Source organism: Bufo gargarizans, chromosome 8 (genome assembly GCF_014858855.1).
Source record: "Bufo gargarizans isolate SCDJY-AF-19 chromosome 8, ASM1485885v1, whole genome shotgun sequence".
Lineage (NCBI taxonomy): Eukaryota > Metazoa > Chordata > Amphibia > Anura > Bufonidae > Bufo > Bufo gargarizans.
This window is the reverse complement of record NC_058087.1, coordinates 93,664,568-93,688,823: the sequence shown is the minus strand read 5'-3', so window position 1 is coordinate 93,688,823 and position 24,256 is coordinate 93,664,568. Positions and strand designations below refer to the sequence as shown.

Here is a 24,256-nt window from a genome sequence, read left to right as displayed (position 1 = left end):
CAGGTGGATACACAGCTGATAGTCCTACTGAATAGACTGTTAGAATTTGTATTATGGCAAGAAAAAAGCAGCTAAGTAAAGAAAAACGAGGGGCCATCATTACTTTAAGAAATGAAGGTCAGTCAGTCCGAAAAATTGGGAAAACTTTGAAAGTGTCCCCAAGTGCAGTCACAAAAACCATCAAGCGCTACAAAGAAACTGGCTCACATGCGGACCGCCCCAGGAAAGGAAGACCAAGAGTCACCTCTGCTGCGGAGAATAAGTTCATCCGAGTCACCAGCCTCAGAAATTGCAGGTTAACAGCAGCTCAGATTAGAGACCAGGTCAATGCCACACAGAGTTCTAGCAGCAGACACATCTCTAGAACAACTGTTAATAGGAGACAGTGTGAATCAGGCCTTCATGGTAGAATATCTGCTAGGAAACCACTGCTAAGGACAGGCAACAAGCAGAAGAGACTTGTTTGGGCTAAAGAACACAAGGAATGGACATTAGACCAGTGGAAATCTGTGCTTTGGTCTGATGAGTCCAAATTTGAGATCTTTGGTTCCAACCACCGTGTCTTTGTGCGACGCAGAAAAGGTGAACGGATGGACTCTACATCCCTGGTTCCCACAGTGAAGCATGGAGGAGGTGGTGTGATGGTGTGGGGGTGCTTTGCTGGTGACACTGTTGGGGATTTATTCAAAATTGAAGGCATACTGAACCAGCATGGCTACCACAGCATCTTACAGCGGCATGCTATTCCATCCGGTTTGCGTTTAGTTAGACCATCATTTATTTTTCAACAGGACAATGACCCCAAACACACCTCCAGGCTGTGTAAGGGCTATTTGACCATGAAGGAGAGTGATGGGGTGCTGTGCCAGATGACCTGGCCTCCACAGTCACCGGACCTGAACCCAATCGAGATGGTTTGGGGTGAGCTGGACCGCAGAGTGAAGGCAAAAGGGCCAACAAGTGCTAATCATCTTTGGGAACTCCTTCAAGACTGTTGGAAGACCATTACAGGTGACTACCTCTTGAATCTCATCAAGAGAATGCCAAGAGTGTGCAAAGCAGTAATCAAAGCAAAAGGTGGCTACTTTGAAGAACCTAGAATATGACATATTTTCAGTTGTTTCACACTTTTTAGTTATGTATATCATTCCACATGTGTTAATTCATAGTTTTGATGCCTTCAGTCTGAATCTACAATTTTCATAGTCATGAAAATAAAGAAAACTCTTTGAATGAGAAGGTGTGTCCAAACTTTTGGTCTGTACTGTATGTATTAATATAAATATATATATCGAAGAAAATGGACTGCACGCCAATTAAAAGTGAAAAATAGTGAACTTTTTATTCACCCATATTGTGGCAACTTGTGGGACGTTTCGGCTCACAAGAGCCTTCTTCCAGCCGAAACGTCGCGCAAGTTGCCACAATATGGGTGAATAAAAAGTTCACTATTTTTCACTTTTAATTGGAGTGCAGTCCATTTTCTTCAAGTTACATTATTGGGGTGTTGCCGTGGCCCCTGTGGACATTGCACCCGCTGCCTGGTTGGTGCTCCCGCTGGACTTTTTTCATTATATATATATATATATATATATATATATATATATATATACACATACACACACACACACACACACATTGATAAGTGAATGATCTTCATTTGAAATATTAAAAGAATAAGTTACTCACAGTAAAATGGATGGTCAATATACATTGTACAGAACATAAGCACATGTATGGCCGGCAACTAACAAGAAATCATCTAAGGCAGATACGACCAATACCGACAAATCAAAGGGGCAATGGTTCAAACTGTTCAGATAAAACATATACATAGCAAAAGCATGGTGGACAGCGAGCAGCACAGCAGCCCCGCGTCAATGTACAGTCCACTAATGGACTTCCTCCAAAGCACACCCTTCTCTGCCTTTAGCTCATATTATATATGGTTACTGGCAGGCCATACATGCACTTGTACGCTATGTAATATATATTGACTTACAAGACATCTGCTTTCTTAAGAGCGACTTCTATCTTTTATTCTGTGTTATTAATTCTAGGAGGTTTTACAGAACTTACTCATCAAAGACTAAGTATTAGATGTGAGGGTGTCTGACACCCGGCACCTGTACCCATGAGCTGTATTCACAAGCTCTAGCACTAGAACTAAACAGCTCCATCCACTGTGTAGTGGTCATGCTTTATTACTACAGCGCTGCTCCCATTACTGTAGTAACCAGACAGAACGCATGTCATTTTTGTACCTGGTTCCAGCATTGGAACAATAAAAAAACTGATGTAAAGTTTGCCATCACCTTTAAATTTCATGGCACTCAAAAGTAGGGTTGTTGCGGGTATCGAAATTTCGATTCCCAATTGATACTTTTGTCCCGGTATCGATACGATACCGGGATTTCAGTTTTTTCGATACTGGGCTGCGCTTCTGCGCAGTCTAGCATCTCTGAACATGAGCGCGCTGCTATCGACGCGCTCATGTTCTCTCAGCAGCACGGGGAGAAGGAAGCAGTCCTCCCTCCCCCCTGTGCTGCTGCCGCTGCCACCAATGAGAAGAGAGGGGCGGCAATGAGAAGAAAGGGGCGGAGGAGGGGTGGCAATGAGAAGAGAGGGGCGGAGGAGGGGCGGCAATAAGAAGAGAGGGGCGGAGGAGGGGCGGCAATGAGAAGAGAGGGGCGGAGGAGAGGCGGGCGCACTGCGCCACCAATGAGAAGAGAGGGGCAGAGGAGGGACGGGCGCACTGCGCCACCAATGAGAAGAGAGGGGCAGAGGAGGGACGGGCGCACTGCGCCACCAATGATAGGACTATTCCCACACAGAGCCGCTCCGTTCGCCCGCAGTGCCCCATTACTGTCTCCTCTCCTGCTCCACATGCTGCTGATTACTATCGGAGCGATGGGAGGAGACATCAGCTTTACTAGTGGGCGTTGCTTCTCCCTGCGCTGCGACTGGACAACGCTACAGCCAGGGAGAAGGAACGCCCACTTGTGAAGCTGATGTCTCCTCCCATCGCTCCGATAGTAATCAGCAGCATGTGGAGCAGGAGAGGAGACAGTAATGGGGCACTGCGGGCAAACGGAGCGGCGCCCAGGACTAATGGCGAGTGCTGGGACATCGCTGGGCGCCGCTCTGTCAACACAATACAGGAGGCGGGTGCCGGCAGCAGAATCGCATTGCCGGCACCCTGCCCGACAAGGAGCTGCAATCAGTGGCAGTTAACTCCTCTGGTGCGGCACCTAAGGGGTTAACTGCCACTGATCTGCCAGTACCCGCCTCCTGTATAAAGGGGTAATTATGATTGGTGGTGCAGTGTGCCCCCCCCCCCTCAACCCCCCCATCCCATTAAAATCATTGGTGGCACAGTGCGCCGGCCCCTCTCCACCCCCCCAATATTAAAATCATTGGTGGCAGTGGCCACAGGGTCCTCTCCCCTCCCCACCATTAGTGGTGCAGCGGCAGCTTCTGATCGGAGCCCCAGCTGTGTAAGCCTGGGGCTCCGATCGGTTACCATGGCAGCCAGGATGCTACAGAAGCCCTGGTTGCCATGGTAACATTCCTGATGCTGTGTGCCCAGAGCACAGAGCAGCAGGGACAGTGTGAAGTCCTATTCACCCTGATAGAGATCTATCAGGCTAAATAGGACAAGGGATGAAAGATCCCAGGTTCTAGCCCCTAAGGGGGGAAATAGTTATTGAATAAAAAGAGTAAAAAAAAAAAACACCAAAATATGAATATGAAATACTTCCGGTGGGACTGGCAGCTGGGGCATTGACCTTTATAGTAAAGCTCATCCCACAGGAGATCATTTGGCCAGAGAGGCCATTAAAATAATCCACAGCTTCTGCTCAGCCTAGATGTTTGGACAGTATAATGCAGAATTTATGTAAAGGGAATCTGTCACCTCATACCTTAATATACAGTAAATCCATCTAACATGGTAGATGTGGGCATGTCAGCACATTCTAATGCTCTTGTTACCATCTTGATGCATTCCCCCAATTCAGATAAATCAGCATTTTAATAACATGCAGATTGGCCCCTTGGTGCAATAAAGGTGCTGCAGTTGCACCTCGTCGCACCCAGAGGTTCCGTTCATTCTCTTTCAGGCTGTGCTCCAGCTCTTTGACTGACAGGGCCATGCAGTGAAGATGTACTCAAAACTGGCCCTGAAGTCTTATGGCAGTGTGTTTGGCGCACACGCAGTACATGTTTGCAGGTTGCCAACAAAGCCTATGTGTTCATATAAAAAACGTTATAAATCACAGAGCCGCCACCACTGCAATGTAACCTTTATTAGATAATGTATATAAAAGACTAAAAAATACCCCAAAACAAACATATAATGTGATAGGACCAATAGAGATATATGATGTAGAGAACAGTCCTGTCCCGGTAACCTCTCCCTGGAACCTATTAGGCCCTGCCTAAAAAACGGTATGACCACTCTCCCATAGGCCCTAAATTGTCCCCGACACAGGAAGGTACCATAATCAAAGGAGATATATTATAGTAAATGTCTGTCAGTCAAAGTCAATATGATCTTTAGACCCCCCCAAAAAAATGTATGATTACTTACTGGTAATTTGATTTTCCAGAGCCCATGACAGCACCACGAGAGAGAGGATCCGCCCCCACAGACAGGAAACCTACAGAATAAAAAGGGCGGACACTCTCCTCCCAATTCAGTGCAATATCCAAGCACTGGAGGAAGGCCGCCAACATATTGTTAGATAAACGTTTAAATACATTTTATTTTTTTCCTACACCATGTGAATATAGAACTAACACACAGAAAAAGAAAAACCCCAACAGGAAGGGAATATGAGGGTGCTGTCATGGGCTCTGGAAAATCAAATTACCGGTAAGTAGTAATCATTTTTCCCTTCACCCATGACAGCACCACAAGAGAATTCCCAAAGGAAAAAAATTCCCCAAAGGAGGAACCCGAAGGAGAAGCATTCAGATCCAAACTGTAGTGTTTAAAGAAAGTGCAGTGAGACTACCAGGTGGCGGCTCTGCAAATATCATCCATAGGTACCGAGGATCTCTCTGCCCAGGAGGTGACCACCGCCCTGGTAGAATGTGCCTTCAGCCCCGCAGGAGGGGAAACACCAGAGGAAAGATAAGACAGAGATAGCAGAGACGATCAATCTAGCAATAAAGTTTTTGGAGGCTGTGCCACCCTTATTCACTCCTTGAAAGAGAACAAAGAGCAAAGAAGTTCTGCACCAATCTTTTGTGCAAGATAAATAGTTAATTAACGACCTCATGACGTCCAAGCAGTGAAGGGATCTTTCTTCTGACCTAGGATCTTTAAAAAGAGTCAGAAGAATAATCTCCTGAGATCTATGGAATTTGGTAATGACTTTCGGAAGAAAAGCCGGATCTGGACGTATCACCACTTTGTCTTCTAGGATTGTGGTATATGGAGGATTGATAGAGATGGCCTGGATCTCATTCACTCTGCAGGCAGAAGTTAAAGCTATTAGCAAACATAACTTCAAGGTGAGGTTTTTGATAGAAATGGATTCAATTGGTTCAAATGGGGGACGAGTTAGAGCTTTTAAGACTAAGTCCAAATCCCAAGGCGGAGGTCTAGCTGGCGCTATTAGGGTAGAACGCTCCACTGCCTTAAATAATCTTGCAACCCACGGGCATCCCACAATGTCCCGATTAAATAGAGCTAAAAGGGATGAGACATTAACTTTTAACGTATTACTTGCAAGCCCCAGGTTCAGACCCTCCTGAAGAAATTCCAATACTAAATGGATGGGTGCTGAAGATAGAATCTCATTCATCTGGATATGGCCAAAATCTAAAAATTTCTGCCACACCCTAGCATATATGGCAACAGTTACTTTCTTTCTACTCTTAAGAAGGGATCAAAAGGGTTGGAGAAACCTTTCCTCTCTAACCGGAACCTCTTAAGTTCCAGGGAGTTAAGTGGAGATTTCTCAAGTCCGGATGAACTACTGGGCCCTGGCTCAACAGGCCCCGAATCTCTGGAAGGACCCATGGCTCCGATTGACATGATCCGGAGCCACGAGAACCAAGATCTCCTTGGCCAAAAGGGAGCAATGAGAATTACCCTCGCTCTGTCTTCCCTGATCTTTCGTAACACGCGAGGAATCAAAAGGAAGAGGAGGAAATGCATAGGCCAGGGGAAAGTTCCATCTTTGTACTAGAGCCTCGATCCCACAGGGGGATCCTGCTGGATCTAGAGAAAAAAATAACTTCTGAACTCTCTTGTTCTGGTGAGTATAATAATAATAATATATTAAATCTATCTCTAGCTGTCCCCAGAGGGCCGTTATCTCTCTGAAGATGAAAAGATCTAAAGTCCACTCCCCCTGAGAGAGACGGTGACGACTGAGAAAATCTGGTTGTTTGTTGTCGACACCTTTTATATGCACCGCCGATATTGATGCACATTCTCTTTCTACCAGTAGAGAATCTTCCTGGCTTCCTGCTTTAAAGTCCTGCATCTCGTACCTCCTTGTTTGTTCAGGTATGATACAACAGTCAGTCCTGTTGTCTGTCATAACCCTTAAATTTCTGTCTTTTATCCTTGGGAGAGAAGAATTAATTGCCAGGCAAACAGCTCTTTTAGGTTGGAAGATCCTTTTCTTTGAAAACTGCTCCATCGGCCCTGAAGAGAAATCTCCTGAATATGTGCACCCCACCCCCATGGACTCACATTGTAGTTAGGCATACTACGTCTTCTAATCGCCATGTCACCCCTTGAACTACTGTAGATTTCCTTTTTCCAGCAACCAAGTCAAATCCTGGAGTGCACCCTCTGAAATTTTCACCTTCTTTACTTGAGAATTATTTTTCTACCAGAGAGACAGAATCTCCCACTGCAGAGCCCTTGAGTGGAGCTGCGCCCATCATATGGCCGGAATGCATGATGTGAGTGATCCCAGGATAGACATTGCTCTTCTTAGTGAGACCACTGGATTCCCGATCAGATGATTGATCTTCTTCTGGATGAGAATTGTCTTCTCTTCTGGTAAAAAAAAAAAACATTTCTTGCATGAAGAGTCTAAAATCAACCCCAGAAAGGACTGTTTCTTGGTGGGACATGGCCTTGACTTTTTTAGGTTTACAATCCAACCTAGTTTGTCTAGGATCTCTAACACCATCTGTACTGCCATCTTGCAAGCATATTCTGTTTCTCCTACAATTAAGAAATCATCCAGGTACAGTAAGAAAAATACATTTTTCTCCCTTATGTGAGCTGACATTTCTGCGATGGTTTTTGTAAAAACCCTTGGGGCCATCGAGAGGCCAAACCCGTAGGGCTTGGAACTGGAAATGTCTCAACCGACCCTCTACGTTGACTGAGACTCTTAGGAACCTTTGGTGTTCTGGAGAAATCAGGATGTGAAAAAATGCATCCTTGAGATCTAACACTGCCATGAAGCAGTGAGGGAAGAGTAGGTTTATGGCAGATTTTATAGTCTCCATCTTAAATTTCTTCACCTGAAGAAAAAGGTTAATTTTTTTTTAGGTTTATTAATGTCCTGAATAAGTCATCTTGTTTCTTTACCAAGAACAGGGGGGAGTAATATCCTTTGCCCATATCCTTTTTTGCCACTGGGATTAAAACAGATTTTTCTATTAATTTTAGAACTTCGTTTTCCATAGCAGAAATGCCTAAAGCTGAAGGCTGATCCTTCGTAGGTAAAAAACTTACTAGAGGCATATGACAGAATTCTAACTTTAATTTGTTGAGAATGGTGTCTAGAATCCACGGACTTGAGAAAATTTGGGACCAGGCATGAAAGAAATTTCTTAATCTGCCCCCTACCGTCATTGTTGATCCTGTTTGTTTTTGTCCCCAAAGGAATGATTGAAGAAAAAACCTGTACCTTTAATTTGGGTACAAAATCTATCTTCTCAGGACTTTTTATCTGACCTCCGACTACCTCTAAAAGGGACGAAAGGAACAATTGAATTCATTCCTAGAAGGGAATGAACTTTGAAATCCTGGAAATATCCTCTTCTTATCGGCCGCTTTGTCTAATAAATCATCCAGGGCAGACCCAAAAAGGTATTTCCCTAACCCAATTCTTCAGCCAAAGAGCCCTGCATGCTATATTAAACAAAGCGATGGACTTTGCTGCCAGTCTGACCGAATCGACAGAGGCGTCTGCCAGGAAATCAGCTGCCTTCTTTATTGTTGGCAGAGATGCTAGAATCTCCTCTCTAGGGCATTTACATTTTTGTTGGTCTTCTAACTCTGATAACCATGCCATAAGAAACCGGGCCGTACAAGTAGATGCTATGCTTGGTCTAAAGGAGGAAGTTGATGCCTCCCGAGCCCCTTTAAGAAAAGAGTCGGCCTTCTTGTCTAAGGAATCTTTTAACGTTCCCATATCATCAAAGGGAAACGCTGTTTTCCTGGAGACTTTGGAAATCGCCACGTCTATTTTAGGAGCTTTATCCCAGATAGCACAATCCTCCTCTTTAAATGGATATTTCCGTTTGAGATTCTTCGAGATGAAAACCCCCTTATTAGACTTTCTCCACTCCCCTTTAATCAAGGCGGTAACATTTCTATGAACTGGGAAGGTACTGTGGTGTCAAGATCCCAGCCCCCCAAACATAATGTCCTGTATACACTTAGGCTCTTAACTTTTCCATACCATTGGTAGAACGCACAGCTTTCAGGAGCTTCTCTGTGTCCTCCATGGGAAAGCATGGCCTGACGCCAATTTCACCTTCTTCAGCGGACGAAAGGGAAGAGTCGTCAGAATGAATCTCTTCATCTGAATCAGATGACAATTGTTCCTGTGCCGATTACCTGCACTTCATTCTAGGGTCTTTCTTCTCCCTCTTTCTTGGATAATAGGGTAGAATTGACCTCGGATCTAACCAAATGCTGCAGACATTTATAAAAAGATGGTGACTCTTCTGCCAATGTTTTATCAATGCATGGCTGACACATTTTCTTCTCCCAGTCAGAAGATAGACCCACTTTACTTATAGCACACTCTTTATGTCTCTTTTTAGACACCACCTTCCTAGGTTTAATCTGCAAGACATTAGTACAAGTGTATAAGCACACAAAACCCAAGCTAAAAGCCTAGAACACTCACCCCTTTAAAATGTAACGATGCAGGAGGGACCACAGACTCCTTGGTGAGCTTGTCCTCCTCCATGACTCAGCAGCTGGACGCCTGTGAACCCTCTACTTCTGTCTTGGACGCCAGTGTTGCAAAACAGCACGCGTCTTAAAGGGTTTCTACCACCAGAAATACTGTTACGTAGCTGACTGATATTATTTATGCGCTAATGAAGACCTTCGTCCACTGTATAGTTTCCAGAATTGGTGGTTGCCTGAACTCCCATCAGTCTGATACTGATGATTTAGACCTAATTCACAAGTCAGTGTTTTGGTCAGTGATTTCCATCAGTTTCTGGGAGCCATAACCAGGTGCGGCTCTAAACACAGAACAGATGCAGATCTTTCCCTTATACCTTATGTCTGTGGAGGCTCCACACCTGTTTTTTGGCTCACAATCGTTGATGGAAAATAACTTACCAAAACCCTGAATAAGGGCTTATCCTGACGATGTTGGCCTCTGCCCACATCAATCACCTTGCAGCATTTTGCTGAGCCCATGTTCCTGGCTCACATAACTAAGAGGGTGCAACTTCAAGGTCAGAGCAGGATACTGACAGGAGCTCTGAGGCGCAGGCCAGGTAACAGATTTCTACCATGTTGTGGCAGTGTTTTAGGAAATGCAAACGGGGGTCAGGTAACATTTTCATGCATCTTTACGGTGAGCCTACAGTAAGAAATTTACTGGTGGGCCGTAGGCACCACAGCCCAGCACTGCTTTTGCTTATGAGTCCAGTGGGTATCCTCACTCAATGAGTGGCAGGATTCCCTGTATGAGTGTGCAGACAGTGACCGCTGTCCATCAGGGGTAGATCTGCCCCCTGACTAGCTCCATAACCTGCCAGCAGATTGCCCTGTATGTTCAATGTAACAAGTTTGTCATTCATTTTTACACAGAAACATGGCAATGGTGAAATGTGTGAATGAAGCAGAGATGATGTTTTCCGATCTGGGTTTGCCTTCTTTTCTGAGCCCCAATATATCAGAATTAATATTCTTACAAAATGTTACCTTTGTTAAAGCGGAAAAGATTCACAAAGGAACTGTAGGCAGACTTAAAGGGTGGATCATCTTGATCTGGGGTCAGAGGTTTAAAATGAGTAAGATGGGATGGACTACTCGGAGACCTGGGCAGCTCGCTGGCAGATTCCAGTGTAGGAGAGGACTTGTCATCTGTGGCCATCTCATGAGACCTTAGGAAAAATAAGAAGAGTGTAAGAAGTACATCTGATAGCAATAGCAATAACTAAACTAAATACATTTCATATGGAGGCATGGGTTTGACAATACAGAAGATTGGAGCAACAGTAAACTGTTTGATTTGGTGATCTGCCTATATTTGGGCTATGTAGGAGGGGGTCAATGAGCACAACTGCGTGCCGATCACAAGCCCTCACCTGAAACCAGGAAGATCGGCACAGCAGAGGGTTAGAAGAAGGACCCGTCTCACAGTCACTGCCAGTGGAACATTTTGCAGTGTATTCATGCACGATAAAGCTTTGTTCACGCCTTCAGAATATATAAAAGGAAAATCTTCTGAAGTAGAACATAACATACAGACCGGCCAAAATGCAATATATGCCATCTATAAACGTCTGTATAGACTGTCATTATGGGGGTATGCGGTGCAGTAGAAAACATTTTCTGGGAAGCTCCTGCACTGATAGCGCTTACTTCACAGACCTAGCAGGATATCAATCAAGGTGTGATTACTGGAAGGACACGCTAAGTAGTCACTACCCAGATAACTAATGGGGAGCCCTGTTTTAAAACTTATTTTTATCCTCTTTATCTTTTTCAATAGGGGCATAGTTAGAAAGGTGTTAGGAAGCACTATAGTATGGTGTCAGTTTACTCTCCAAAAATGTAATCACACCAAAACAGAGAAATATTTTTATTCTTTTGCCACAATCACTGAATTGAACCCTTAGGCTGGGTTCACACGGGCGTTGAGGGTGACGTGCGGGAACAGAGGTGGGTGCGTTGCGGGAACATGCAAGTTTTTTCCCCGCGAGTGCAAAGCATTTAAATGTGTTTTGCACGCGCATGTTTGGTACACGAACTCTGACTTCTTCACAGAAGTTCGGGTTTCGGTTCAGAATTCTGCAAATTTTATTATTTTCCATTATAACATGGTTATAAGGGAAAATAATAGCATTCTTTAACCCCTTAGGGACGCATGACGTACCAGTACGTCATGTTTCCCGAGTTCATTCAGCCGACATCCTGTAACAACGCCGGGGGGGAAGGGGGGGTAATTTGACCCCCCCAACCCCCGTATCGGCGATCGCAGAAAACCGCAGGTCAATTCAGACCTGCGGTTTGCTGCGTTTCCGGTCCATTCGGGTGACCCGATGAACCGGAAAAAGACTGCGATCGGTGGCACACCACCAATCACAGTCTGTGCATTTGAAGAGGCGGTGCTGGCCCTGGTGCTGAATGCTGTCCAGGGTGCTGATTGGTGCAGGGGAGAGAGATTCAAACTTAATGCGCTCCTCTCTCCCCTCCTCTTCCTGTTCTGCACGAGCACCCTGCAGCACCGTCCAGCACCAGCTCCTGAGTCCCCCTAATCGGCATCCATCACCTTCCTGCACCCATCGTCCTCCAGGTAGGTTAGGGTCAGTGAGGGAGAGGCACCGTTAGGCAGGGATAGAAGGGAAAAGTTAGAAGAAAAAAAAAGCACTTTTATCCTAAACTTCTTTGTTTCAGCTTTCAGACCCCCCCCCCCCCCCCCCCCCCGCCACTTGTGAATCTGATGGTGGAGCAGACGAACCTGTACACCCAACAGTTCATTGCTCAGCACCCGGGCTCATTTTAGGCTAGACCCGGAGGCTGGACGCCGGTCAGTGCAGCCGAGATGAGGACATTTTGGAGCCTCGTGCTGCACATGGGTCTCGTGCAAAAACCCAGTGTCAGCCAATACTGGAGTGGGGACATCCTCTACCAGACCCCACTCTAAAGTATGGTCATGACACGTCCCCGGTTTGAGGATAATGCAGCATATCCCCCCCCCCAAGGTGATCCTGCCCATGACCGTCTGTATAAGATACGGCCGGTCATCGATCACTTCAGGGCCAAAATTTGAGCAGGCCTACGTACCTGGAAGGGAGGTTGCGGTTAATGAGTCTCTCGTTGTGTTCAGTTTCCGCCAATACATTCCCACAAAGCGGGCGAGGTATGGCGTGAAGCTATACAAAATTTATGAGAGTACCTCAGGGTACACTTACAAATTTAGTGTGTACGAGGGGCGAGATTCCCGTATTCAACCCCCAGAATGTCCCCCCACTCTGGGTGTTAGCGGGAAACTTGTGTGGGACCTTAAGTACCCACTGCTAGATAAGGGTTACCACCTTTACGTGGACAACTTTTATATTAGCAATCCCTTGTTCAGGTCCCTTGCCGCCAGATCCACGTTCGCTTGTGGGACCATGCGGAAAAATCAACGCGGCCTCCCTGCCCACCCCCTCCAGGCACCTATCCCCAGGGGTGAGACCCGTGCACTTACCAGTGGAAACCTGTTGCTGGTCAGGTATAAGGACAAGAGGGATGTCCTTATGCTGTCCACAATCCACGGTAACAGCACCACCCCCGTCTCTGTGTGAGGTACCACGGCAACGTTCCTCAAGCCCGAATGTATCGTCGACTACAATCGGTATATGGGAGGAGTTGATCTCTCTGATCAAGTCCTCAAGCCATATAATGCCATGCGCAAAACCCGGCATGGTACAAAAAAGTTGCGGTCTACTTGGTACAGGTTGCCTTGTACAACTCTTTTGTACTGTCCCGGAGCGCTGGCAGCACAGGGACATTCCTCCAATTCTATGAGGCAGTCCTCAAAGACCTGATCTTTTCGGACCGGGAAAGAGCAGGCCGGAGTACCTCGGGAATTGGAGGCGCCCGGATCGTCCCTGGCCAACATTTTCCAGGTGTGGTCCCCCATACTGGAAAGAAGGGACGAACCCAAAAAAAGATGCAGAGTGTGTCACAAGAGGGGGATACGGAAGGACACCACCACTCAATGTGACACTTGCCCCGATCATCCGGGCCTCTGCGTTATCGATTGCTTCAGGGAGTATCACACTTCCATGGAGTACAAAATTTTTATAATCCCCAACAGTCCCCTAGAGAACATAAAAAACTATGGCTCTCAGACTTTGGAGACACGGAAACAATTTTTTTTTCCCAAAAAAATATTAGTTTTAGTGCAGGCATCCTCAAACTGCGGCCCTCCAGATGTTGTAAAACTATAACTCCCAGCATGCCCAGACAACCTACAGCCATCAGCAGGGCATGGTCAGAATTTTTGTTTTACAACATCTGGAGGGCCGCAGTTTTAGAATTAGTGTGTCCAAAGTCTGAGAGCCATACATATTGGGCATCGTCGCGTGTGTAAAAATCGTCTCTCTAAAAATAACATTTAACCCAACCTCCCCGGATGAACAGCGTTAAAAAAAAAAAAAAAAAAACACACGTGTAAAAAAAAAGCAATTTTTTTGTCACCGAACATCAGAAAAAGTGTAATAGCGAGCCATCAAAATGTCATATGCACCCCCAATTAGTGCCTATAAAACCGCCATCACATCCTTACATTAGATAGTCGCCCAAAAAAAAAAAACGGTAGCTCCCAGGCCATGGAGATACTAAAATATTTTTGGGGGTTCCTAAAATGATAATATAGTGTAAAATCTAAATACATTTTAGATATATATTAGGTATCGCCGCGTCCGTAAGAATCTGCTCTATAAAAATAACATTTAACCAAACCCCTCGGATGAACAGCGTTAAAAATATAAAATAAAAACTGTGCCAAAACACAATTTTTTGGGCAAAATTTCCATTTGAATCCTTTTTTCCGGTAATAAAGCAAGGGTTAACAGCCAAACAAAACTAAATATTTATTGCCCTGATTCTGTAGTCTGCAGAAACACCCCATATGTGGTCGTAAATGGCTATATAGCCACACGGCAGGGCATAGAACGAAGGGAACTCCATATGGTTTCTGGAAGGCAGATTTTGATGGACTGGTTTATTTACACCATGTCCCATTAGAAGCCCCCCTGATGTAGCCTAGACTAGAAACTCCCAAAAAGTGACCCCATCTAAGAAACTACACCCCTCAAGGTATTCAAAAGTTACTTTACAAACTTCGTTAACCCTTTAGGTGTTCCACAAAACTAAATAGCGAATGTAGAAACAATTTTAGAATTACATTTTTTTGTTACCTTGCCTCAAAAAAGTGTAATAAAGAGCAACCAAAAATCATATTTACCCTAAAATAGTCCCAAAACAATAACCACCTTATCCCGTAGTTTCCTAGATGGGGTCACTTTTATGGAGTTTCTACTATAGGGGTGTATCAGGGGGCTTGAAAGGGTACATGGTGTAAATAAACCAGTCCAGCAAAATCTGCCTTCTAAAAACCATATGGCGTTCCCCTTCTTCTATGTCCTGCCGTTTAGCCAAATAGTAATTTACGACCATATATGGGGTGTTTCTGCAAACTACAGAATCAGGGCAACCCATTTTAAGTTTTGTTTGGCTGTTAACCAATTTTTTCCAGTAATAAAGTAAGGGTTAAAATGGAACATTTTCCAAAAAATATAAATTTCTAAATTGTTTCTCCATCTGCCATTAACTCTTGTGGAACAACTAAAGGGTTAACAAAGTTTGTAAATCCAGTTTTGAATACCTTGAGGGGTGTACTTTCTTAGATGGAGTCACTTTTTTGAAATTTCTATTCTAGGGGTACAACGGGGGGCTTCAAATGGGACATGGTATAAATAAAACCAGTCCTGCAAAATCTGCCTTGCAAAACCCATATGGCGTTCCCCTCTTTCTATGTCCTCCCGTTTGGCCAAACAGTAGTTTACGACCACATATGGGGTGTTTCTGCAAACTACAGAATCAGGGCAACCCATATTGAGTTTTGTTTGGCAGTTAACCTTTGTTTTTTTCCTGGAAAAAATTGATTATATTGGAAAATTTTCCCAAAAAAACCGCAATTAGACTTACCGGTAATTCCGTTTCCTTGAATCCACCATGACGGCCCACATTGAGATTGACCCTTGACCTCTGTAGGGGCAGGAACACATAGAGAGTTTAAGAACCCCCCACCCCTCCACCTCCTCAGTGCTTCACAATTACCCGAAAAGGTGGAACAAACGTAAAAGGATATTGATTCATACCCTTAAACTCCTGCATGAATATGCAACATAAATCCAAAAAAATCTTTTTTTTTTTTTTTTTTTTATATTTTATATATATGTTTTTTTTTTTTTTTTTTTTTTTTTAGGGACGGGGAATAGTATGGGCCGTCATGGTGGATTCAAGGAAACGGAATTACCGGTAAGTCTAATTGCGGTTTTTCCATTTCATCCACCATGACGGCCCACATTGAGACATATCAGATAACTAAATGGGTGGGGATATCGCCTGTAGAACCTTCCGGCCGAAAAGAGCTTCATTTGCGTCCGGAAGATTAAGACGATAGTGTCTTACGAAAGTATTAGCACTAGACCAGGTTGCGGCTTTACAAATCTGGTCCAGCGAGACCCCTCCTTTCTCGGCCCAAGAGGAGGATGTGGCCCTAGTAGAATGGGCTTTAACATTACCAGGACAGGGTTTGTTCTGGATCTTGTAGCAACATTCAATAGTGGATTTGATCCATCTAGCTATGGAAGACCTGGCTAACTTCTTTCCTTTATTCTTCCCTGAAAACTGAATAAGGAGATTGTCGTCCACCCTAAAATCTCTGGTAGAATCCAGGTAACGGATAACTATGTCCCTGACGTCCAGGAGATGTAACCTATCACTAGACCCTGCCTGATCGGACCTAGGGATAGAGGGTAGGAAGATCTCCTGCTCTAGATGGAAAGGAGAGACTACTTTGGGGAGAAAGCCTGGGTCGAGAGTTAAACGGATGTGATCCTTGTTAATTTGGAGGTAGGGCTCTCTACATGATAAAGCCTGGATCTCCCCGATGCGTCTGGCTGAGGTGATGGCGATCAGAAAGGCAGTCTTAAAGGAAAGGTGTTTTAGAGAGATCTCCGATGAAGGTGCAAAAGGAGGTTTTGTTAAGCCCTCTAGTACGGTGTTAAGATCCCAGGTCGGAATTCTGGATCTCAGGGAGGGTCTCAACTTAGCAACCGCTCTGAAGAACCTCCTGATCCATCTGTGGTTGGCCAGGCTACAGTCATAGAAGGAGCTTAGGGCAGAAATTTGGACCTTCAAAGTACTAGGTCTAAGGCCTAACTCAAGGCCGCACTGTAGAAAGTCCAAAATTCTGTTGATGGGAGGAGAGGTGGTGTCTGGGCGCTCAACTCCTAACCAGGAACAGTATTTCTTCCAGATCTTGAGGTAGATGGAGGAGGTCACCTTTTTCCTACTTGCCCTCAGAGTACATATCACTTTTTCCGAAAGTCCTCTGCTTCTTAGTGTCTCGCTCTCAGGATCCAGGCTGACAGCTTGAACATGCCTGGGTCTGGGTGAAGAAGAGGGCCCTGGACTAGAATGTCCCTCTGGAAGGGAATCTCCCACGGATCCTCCAGCGATAGCTGTCTTAGGGTGGAGAACCAACTTCTCTTTGGCCATAGAGGGGCTATCAGGATGAGAGTAGTCGGTTCCTCCAGAAGCTTCTGGACAATCCGAGGTAACAGTGGTATTGGGGGAAAGGCGTAGGCTAGTCTCCAATTCCAATGTATTGATAGAGCATCTATTGCCCATGGATTGTCCCCTGGGTTTAGGGAGCAGAAACAGTCTACCTGCGCATTTTTCCTGGTGGCGAATAGGTCTACCTCTGGACAGCCCCACCTTTCTGAGATCTTTTGGAAGATCTTCCTGTTCAGAGACCATTCTCCTGGGTCTACTGTCTCTCTGCTCAGAAAGTCTGCTACTGTGTTCTCGCAGCCCTTTAGGTGGATGGCGGACAGAGATAAAGTGTTTACTTCTGCCCAGGAGAAAATTATTTTTGCTATCTCGCCAAGAGGCCGTGATCTTGTTCCCCCCTGGTGACGCAGATAGGCCACCGTTGTGGTGTTGTCTGACATTACTCTTAGATGTTGTCCTTTTAGAAGGCACTCTCCTTTTAGTAAAGCTTCCAGGACTGCGTAAAGCTCTCGGTAGTTGGAAGATCTGTCTCTTATTTCGGCAGGCCAGGTACCCTGTAGAAGATGATCTCCTATCTCTGCTCCCCAGCCTCCGAGGCTTGCGTCCGTAATTACCTGAATGACGGGATGATTCCGCCACTGAAGGCCCCCTAGCAGCCTTCTTTTTACTTTCCACCAGTCCAAATCTGTTTTTACAGACTGAGGGATACGAAAGACCCTGTCCAGGCTTAACTGTTTTCCGTCCCAGATAGTTAGGATCCAATTTTGGATTATTCTTGTGTGGCTTTGGCACCAAGCCACCGAGGGGATGCAGGCCGTTAGGCTTCCTAGGAGACTCATGGCCTTTCTGATGGAGCAGTTGCGAGCCTTCTGGAATGTTCTGACTTTCTCTATCAGGGCAGTAGCTTTGTCCTGAGGGAGGAAGGTCATCAGCCGAGACGAATCTAATTCCACGCCCAGGAACTTTATTCTTGTGGACGGGGTTAGGGTGGATTTTTTTATATTTATAATCCATCCGAGGCTCCTTAAGAGTTCCGAGAATCTTTGGGTTGCCGAAAGGTTTTCGGATTCTGTCTTGCCCAGGATTAAGAAGTCGTCGAGATAAGGTATAATTGTGATTCCTTCTTGACGAAGGCAGGCCACCATCTCTACTACGATCTTTGTGAAGACCCTGGGGGCCGAGGAAATACCAAAAGGGAGGGCGACATACTGGAAGTGATGTATAGACCTGTCTGGACCTCTTAGAGCGAACCTTAAATACTTTTGGGAAAGATGATGGATGGGGACGTGGTAGTAAGCGTCCTTCAGATCGATTGACGACATGAATGCTCCTTTTGGGATCAGAGGGATTGTGGATGGGATGGTCTCCATCCTGAACCTCCTGTATAAGATAGACCTGTTTAGGGGTTTTAAGTTTATTATCGTGCGAAAGGATTGATCTGGTTTTTTTACTAAAAAAAGACTGGAATAGAATCCTCTTCTTTCCTCTGGTATAGGAACCTTTCGTATTACCCCTAGCTCTAAGAGGTCTTGGACGCCCTGCCAGATTTTCGGGAGATCTGATCTGCTCTGAGATGTGATGCAGTATCTTTTTGGGGGGACTGATGTGAACTCTATCCTGTAGCCCTGGGAGATTATATTTAGCACCCAGGGATTTGAAGTTACCCGACTCCAGGAGGATAGAAAACCCATCAGTCGCCCCCCTACCCTGGCGTCATTGCTGCTTCGGTTGCCTATTCTGGGGATTGAGGATAAAGCCTCTTCCTCTCCCCCCTTTTGGATAACTCCATCGGCCAGACTTCCCTTTCCCCCTGTAGGATCTCTGCTGGGGTTGGTACTGCCGAAAGGGCTTCTTCTTTGGTTCTTTGTCCTCTGGAAAACCCTTCTTCTTGTCTGCTGCGCCCTCTAGGATTTTATCCAGAGTGGGGCCGAAGACAAATTCCCCTGAAAAGGGGATAGAACAAAGCTTGGCCTTGGATGCCTTGTCTCCGGACCAGGCTTTCATCCATAAAGCCCGACGGGCAGCATTAGAAAGGGCAGCATCCTTGGCGGAAAATCTGATTGACTCTGCCGATGCATCGGCTAAAAATGCCGTGGCGGAGCGGAGAAGGGGGAGAGATTCCCTGATCTCTTCTCTTGGAGTCTTGTTCTTCAGATGTTCGTCTAGTTCTCCAAGCCATATATACATTGCTCTGGCAACGGATGTGGCGGAGATGTTAGTTTTTACCCCAAACATCGCCGCTTCCCAGGATTTCTTAAGAAGGCCATCTGCCTTTCTATCCATAGGATCACTTAGCTGAGAGGAATCCTCAAAGGGTAGGGCGGTCTTTTTTGCTACCTTGGATACTTGCAAGTCGACCTTAGGCGTCTGGTTATATATTTTACTTTCAGACGGGTCAAAGCAGAGCCTATTCCTGAATTCTTTAGGAACGCCAAGTCTCTTCTCTGGATCTGACCATTCCTCTAATATCATCTCCTTTATATTTTCATTGATGGGGAAAACAATAGGAGACCTAGCTCTAAGGCCCCCAAACATCTCATCCTGAACCGTACGGGGTTTAGGAATATCTTCAATACCCATGGTGGACCTGACTGCTCGGAGCAGCTCTTCCATTTCTTTAGCGGAAAAGAAGTATCTTTTATCCTCCTCCAGAATCTCTCCGTCCGACAAGGGTTCCTCATTAGGAAATTGTCTGGATGAGGCAGAGGCCACTTCAACCTCTTCACCCTCAGAGGAAGAAATAACGGATATTTTACGCTTCTTAGAAGGGATGGGGTCGCTGGCAGGAGTAGATAAGGAGGCTAAAGAGGACTTAATCTCATCAGAAATAAAGGACTTCATCTCCGAGAGTATATCTGGTTGCTCCGCTTTCCAAATCTCCGAAGTGCAAGGTTTGCATAGTCGCTTTTTATAATTTTCGGGGAGACGCTTGGAACAAGCACAGCATTTTAAGGGCTTTGTTTTAGATTTTAATTCCTTGCTGCCCTGCAGAAGGAAGCAACCAGATAACCCAGCATCAGTAATTCAGATTTACAAGAACTGAAATATATACCCCCCCGAAGGGGACTCACTGTGCTGGAGGCAGAAGGATCGGGACCTTCCTGGCGGGGAGCAGGTGTCTCGGACATCGCGGTGTGACAGGAGAGGTGCTGAGAGGAACCGCGGTCTTCTTTTTAAATTTCCCGGCGTCTGACGTCATCAAGCTGCGCCCTGCATGACGGCGAAGGCCTGCGCCGCACTAGCCTACCAAGAGAGGCGTGCGTCGCCCGGCCCGCCCATAGAGACGCTCCATGCGTCGCACCTGCTCCCCCTGCCGGACGCTGGAGCTCGGTCCTCCGGAAGGAAAAGGACGCCGAGCGCCGCGCGTGCTGAGAAGCCGGCACCTTCGACTGCGTCCACAAGGAGGGAAGGAAGTCAGAAGGTATGGGGAGGACCACAGGCCTCGGCATAAGCCAAGACGAGGGTCCTCGATGCTCCTAGCTGGCCAGCCTTGGCCCCTGCCGCGGGAGGCCAGCTGGAGAACCTGTAAGAAAGATACGGTTATTTCATCCTCCATGAAGGAGGAACTCTCCACGTGTTGGCCCCTGTAGGGGCAGGAAAGCACTGAGGAGGTGGAGGGGTGGGGGGTTCTTAAACTCTCTATGTGTTCCTGCCCCTACAGAGGTCAAGGGTCAATCTCAATGTGGGCCGTCATGGTGGATGAAATGGAAAATCTTTTTGGATGGTATCTATTATGTAAGCCTCACAAAGTAACTTACAACCTGAACTGGTCCATAAAAAGTGGGATTTGGAAAGTTTTTGAAAAGTTTCAAAATTTGCTTCTAAACTTCAAAGCTATGTAACATCCCCAAAAAATAAAATATAATTCACAAAATGCTAGAAACATGAAGTAGACATATGGGGAATGTAAAGTCATCACAATTTATTACAGAAGTAGAGAAACTGAAACACATTTTTGGTAAATATGTTTTTTTTATGCAAAAAAATTAACTTTTTTGACCCAATTTTAGCAGTGTCATGAAGTACAATATGTGACGAAAAAACAGAACGGCCTGGGTAAGTCAAAGCGTTTTAAAGTTATCAGCACTTAAAGTGACACTGGTCAGATTTGCAAAAAACGGCCAAGTCCTTAAGGTGAAATAGGGCTGAGTCCTTAAGGGGTTAATACAGAATGCTAAGTATAATGTCAATAGAGGGTTAAAAAATAAATTAACTCACCTCCTCCAATTGATCGGGTAGCTGGTGGTCTCCTGTTCTTTCTTCAGGACCTGTCAAAGGACCTGTGGTGATGTCACTGAGCTCATCACATGGTCCATCACCATGGTGATGGACCGTGTGATGGACCATGTGATGAGCTCAGTGACGTCACCACAGGTCCTTTTGACAAGTCCTGAAGAAAGAACAGGAGACCGGCATAATTTTTTTAACCCTCAATTGACATTATACTTAGCATTCTGTATTAAAGAATGCTATTATTTTCCCTTATAACCATGTTATAAGGGAAAATAATACAGTGAATACACTTTCATCCTAGCAACCATGCGTGAAAAATTGCACCACATCAGCACTTGCTTGCGGATGCTTGCGATTTTTACGCAGCCCCATTCACTTCTATGGGGCCTGCGTTGCGTGAAAAACGCACAATATAGAGCTGCGATTTTCTCGCAATGCACAAGTGATGCAGGAAAATCACCGCTCATGTGCACAGACTCACAGAAATGAATGGGTCCAGATTCAGTGTGGGTGCAATGTGTTCACCTCACACATTGCACCTGTGCGAAAAACTCGCCCGTGTGAAAAGGGCTATCGTATGCAGTGCAATGTGCATTGTATTGTATTGTACAGATTCAGTCCGCACCGCAAAATAATAGAACATGTTCTATTTTTTGCAGGGCGGAGGAACGGACTAAAATCGCACCATAGCACTCTGTACTGTTTCCATGGTCGTCTGCTCTGTGCCTCCACTTCACACCACTCCATATCTTGAGGATTGCGGACCCATTCAAGTGAATGGGTCCGCATCCGTGATACAGAGCACACTTGGCTGGTGCCCTTAGGGCTCATGCACACGAACATATGAGGCCCGTGCACATATTGCAGCCCGGAAACACAATCCACAAGATATGGAGCGGTGCAGAGGCACAGAGCAGAAGCCCACAGAAGCACTGTCTCCACACCCTATCCGCAAACAGTGGGCACAGAGCACACACGTTAATTGGGAAAACCCAATTAACCGCCTCCAGACCGCCTAACGCAGGATTGCGGTCCGGAGGTGGTAGATTCTCTCCTCTTCGACGCGCCATCTCACGACATGCGAGATTTCCTGTAAAAGCACGCACAGAGGAGAGCGCGTTCACAGGAAAACGAGTGCATCTACAGCCTGCCAGCGGCGATTATTCGCTGGCAGGCTGTAGATGCGATTTTTTTTTACCCTTGAAAGGTATATCAGACGCTGTTTTGTTAACAGCGTCTGATATACCTGCTACCTGGTCCTCTGGTGGTCCTTTTTGCTTGGATCGACCACCAGAGGACACAGGTAGCTCAGTAATAAGTAGCACCAAGCACCACACTACACTACACTACACCCCCATGTCACTTATTAACCCCTTATCACCCCATATAGACTCCCTGATCACCCCCCTCTCATTGACCACCCCCCTGTAAGGCTCTATTCAGACGTCTGTATGTGTTTCACGGATCCGCAAAACACATATGGACGTCTGAATGGAGCCTTACAGGGGGGTGATCAATGACAGGGGGGTGATCACCCCATATAGACTCCTTGATCACCCCCCTGTCATTGATCACCCCTCTGTAATGCTCCATTCAGACGTCTGTATGTGTTTTGCGGATCCGCGGATCTGCAAAACATGGACACCGGCAATGTGCTTTCCGTATTTTGCGGATCCGCACATTGCCAGAACTATATAGAAAATGCCTTTTCTTGTCTGCAATTGCGAACAAGAATAGGACATGTTCTATAGGCTCTACAAAAAACGCAGTGTTCGCCCAATCAGGCCTGATCTTGTGCGCACACTTGCGTTCTGTCCGCCCCACCGCAGTGACAGAATTTTTTTTTTCTGATCACTGCAAAAACACCGTAAAATCGCTGCGGCGCTATAAAAAGATAACTTTTGAGGGGCATGGCGAGTTCATAGAAGAATTTTTTTTTTTGGCACAAGTTAGCGGAAATAGATTTTTTTTTTATTTTTATTTTTCTTACAAAGTCTCATATTCCACTAACTTGTGACAAAAAATAAAATCTCACATGAACTCACCATACCCCTCACGGAATCCAAATGCGTAAAAATTTTTAGACATTTATATTCCAGACTTCTTCTCACACTTTAGGGCGCCTAAAATGCCAGGGCAGTATAAATACCCCATAAGTGACCCCATTTTGGAAAGAAAACACAAGGTATTCCGTAAGGGGCATGGCGAGTTCCTACAATATTTTTTTTGGGCACAAGTTAGGGGAAAATTATTATAATTTTTTTTTCTTTCTACTTCCTGGAACCTCTCAACACATGATCACCCAATCACTTACGAAGTGGAGATCCACCTCAACGAGGGACTGCGAAAGCGATCACATTTCCTGTGATGAGAGGGACCAGGAAGTCGGGCCCATTGGTTAAATGGGTGGGGTGAGTCATTTTTAAAATAAGGCTTATTATTTTACACCATACTGAGCCTTTTTTTTTTTTTTTTTTTATTGCAACTAGCCAGACAACCCCTTAAAAAAAATGTATGGTGTGTATGGTGCATGACTGACTAGAAGTACCTTGAAATATATATTTTGGGGTTTGCTGAAAAAGAAATAAGATAAATGAGACTGGGGTTACAAAACACCTTTGAAGCACTATAGCTTCAATTTCTATAACTTGCATGTGGTTTTCTAAGATTTTATAACTGATTACCTATCCCCAGGATCGGTTATCAGTATCTGATCTGTGGGGGTCTGAACCCTGGGACCACAGACGATCGGCTGTTTGAGAAGTTACCAGGACCCCTATGAGTGCCACAGCCTTCACGCAGCTTACTGAACAAAGTGCTGTACATTGTATAGTGGCTGTGCTTGGTATCGTGCTCAACACCAATCATTTCTGAGGGGCTGAGCTGCGCCTAGGCCACGTGACACATGAATGTGTCATCACTCGCCCTAGGAAAAGCAGAGAGAGCACCGCTGCCTTCTCAAACAACTGATCCCCACAATCAGATATTGATGATTGTGAGGAATATGGATTAATATTTACTGTCAGCCATGTCCTCACACCCCCCATTTGCTGACAGGATTTCCCTGCTTCAAAGCCCCCAGCTCTGATTGTAATTCTGTGTACATGCAAAATAAGTTTACACCCCCCATGTGCTGACAGATTGCAGAGGTAAGGAACTCCACAGGAGGGCCCTGCTTCAAGGAAAAGTTCACACCTCCATGCACCAGTTTGGAGCCAGCTGAATCTTGCAGGAAACCCCCCCCCAGCAGGGGGTATCTGCTTTTGCCTGGTT

General features: G+C 45.6%; 1 protein-coding gene across 10 annotated transcripts in view; it reads right to left on the bottom strand.

Moving 5' to 3' along the window:
• PIKFYVE (phosphoinositide kinase, FYVE-type zinc finger containing) overlaps window positions 1-24,256 on the bottom strand; it is a 341,373-nt gene that overhangs the window by 241,762 nt on the left and 75,355 nt on the right. For 5 of the 10 annotated variants that reach the window (XM_044303222.1, XM_044303224.1, XM_044303223.1 and 2 more), the window contains one exon: window positions 10,157-10,338. In XM_044303222.1, coding sequence (XP_044159157.1) covers window positions 10,157-10,328 — 172 coding nt within the window. In that variant the 5' untranslated portion in view covers window positions 10,329-10,338. Of the gene's footprint in view, window positions 1-10,156; window positions 10,339-10,542; window positions 10,623-24,256 lie in introns of those variants that run through there. The other 5 variants (XM_044303219.1, XM_044303225.1, XM_044303226.1 and 2 more) reach the window with 3 other exon arrangements.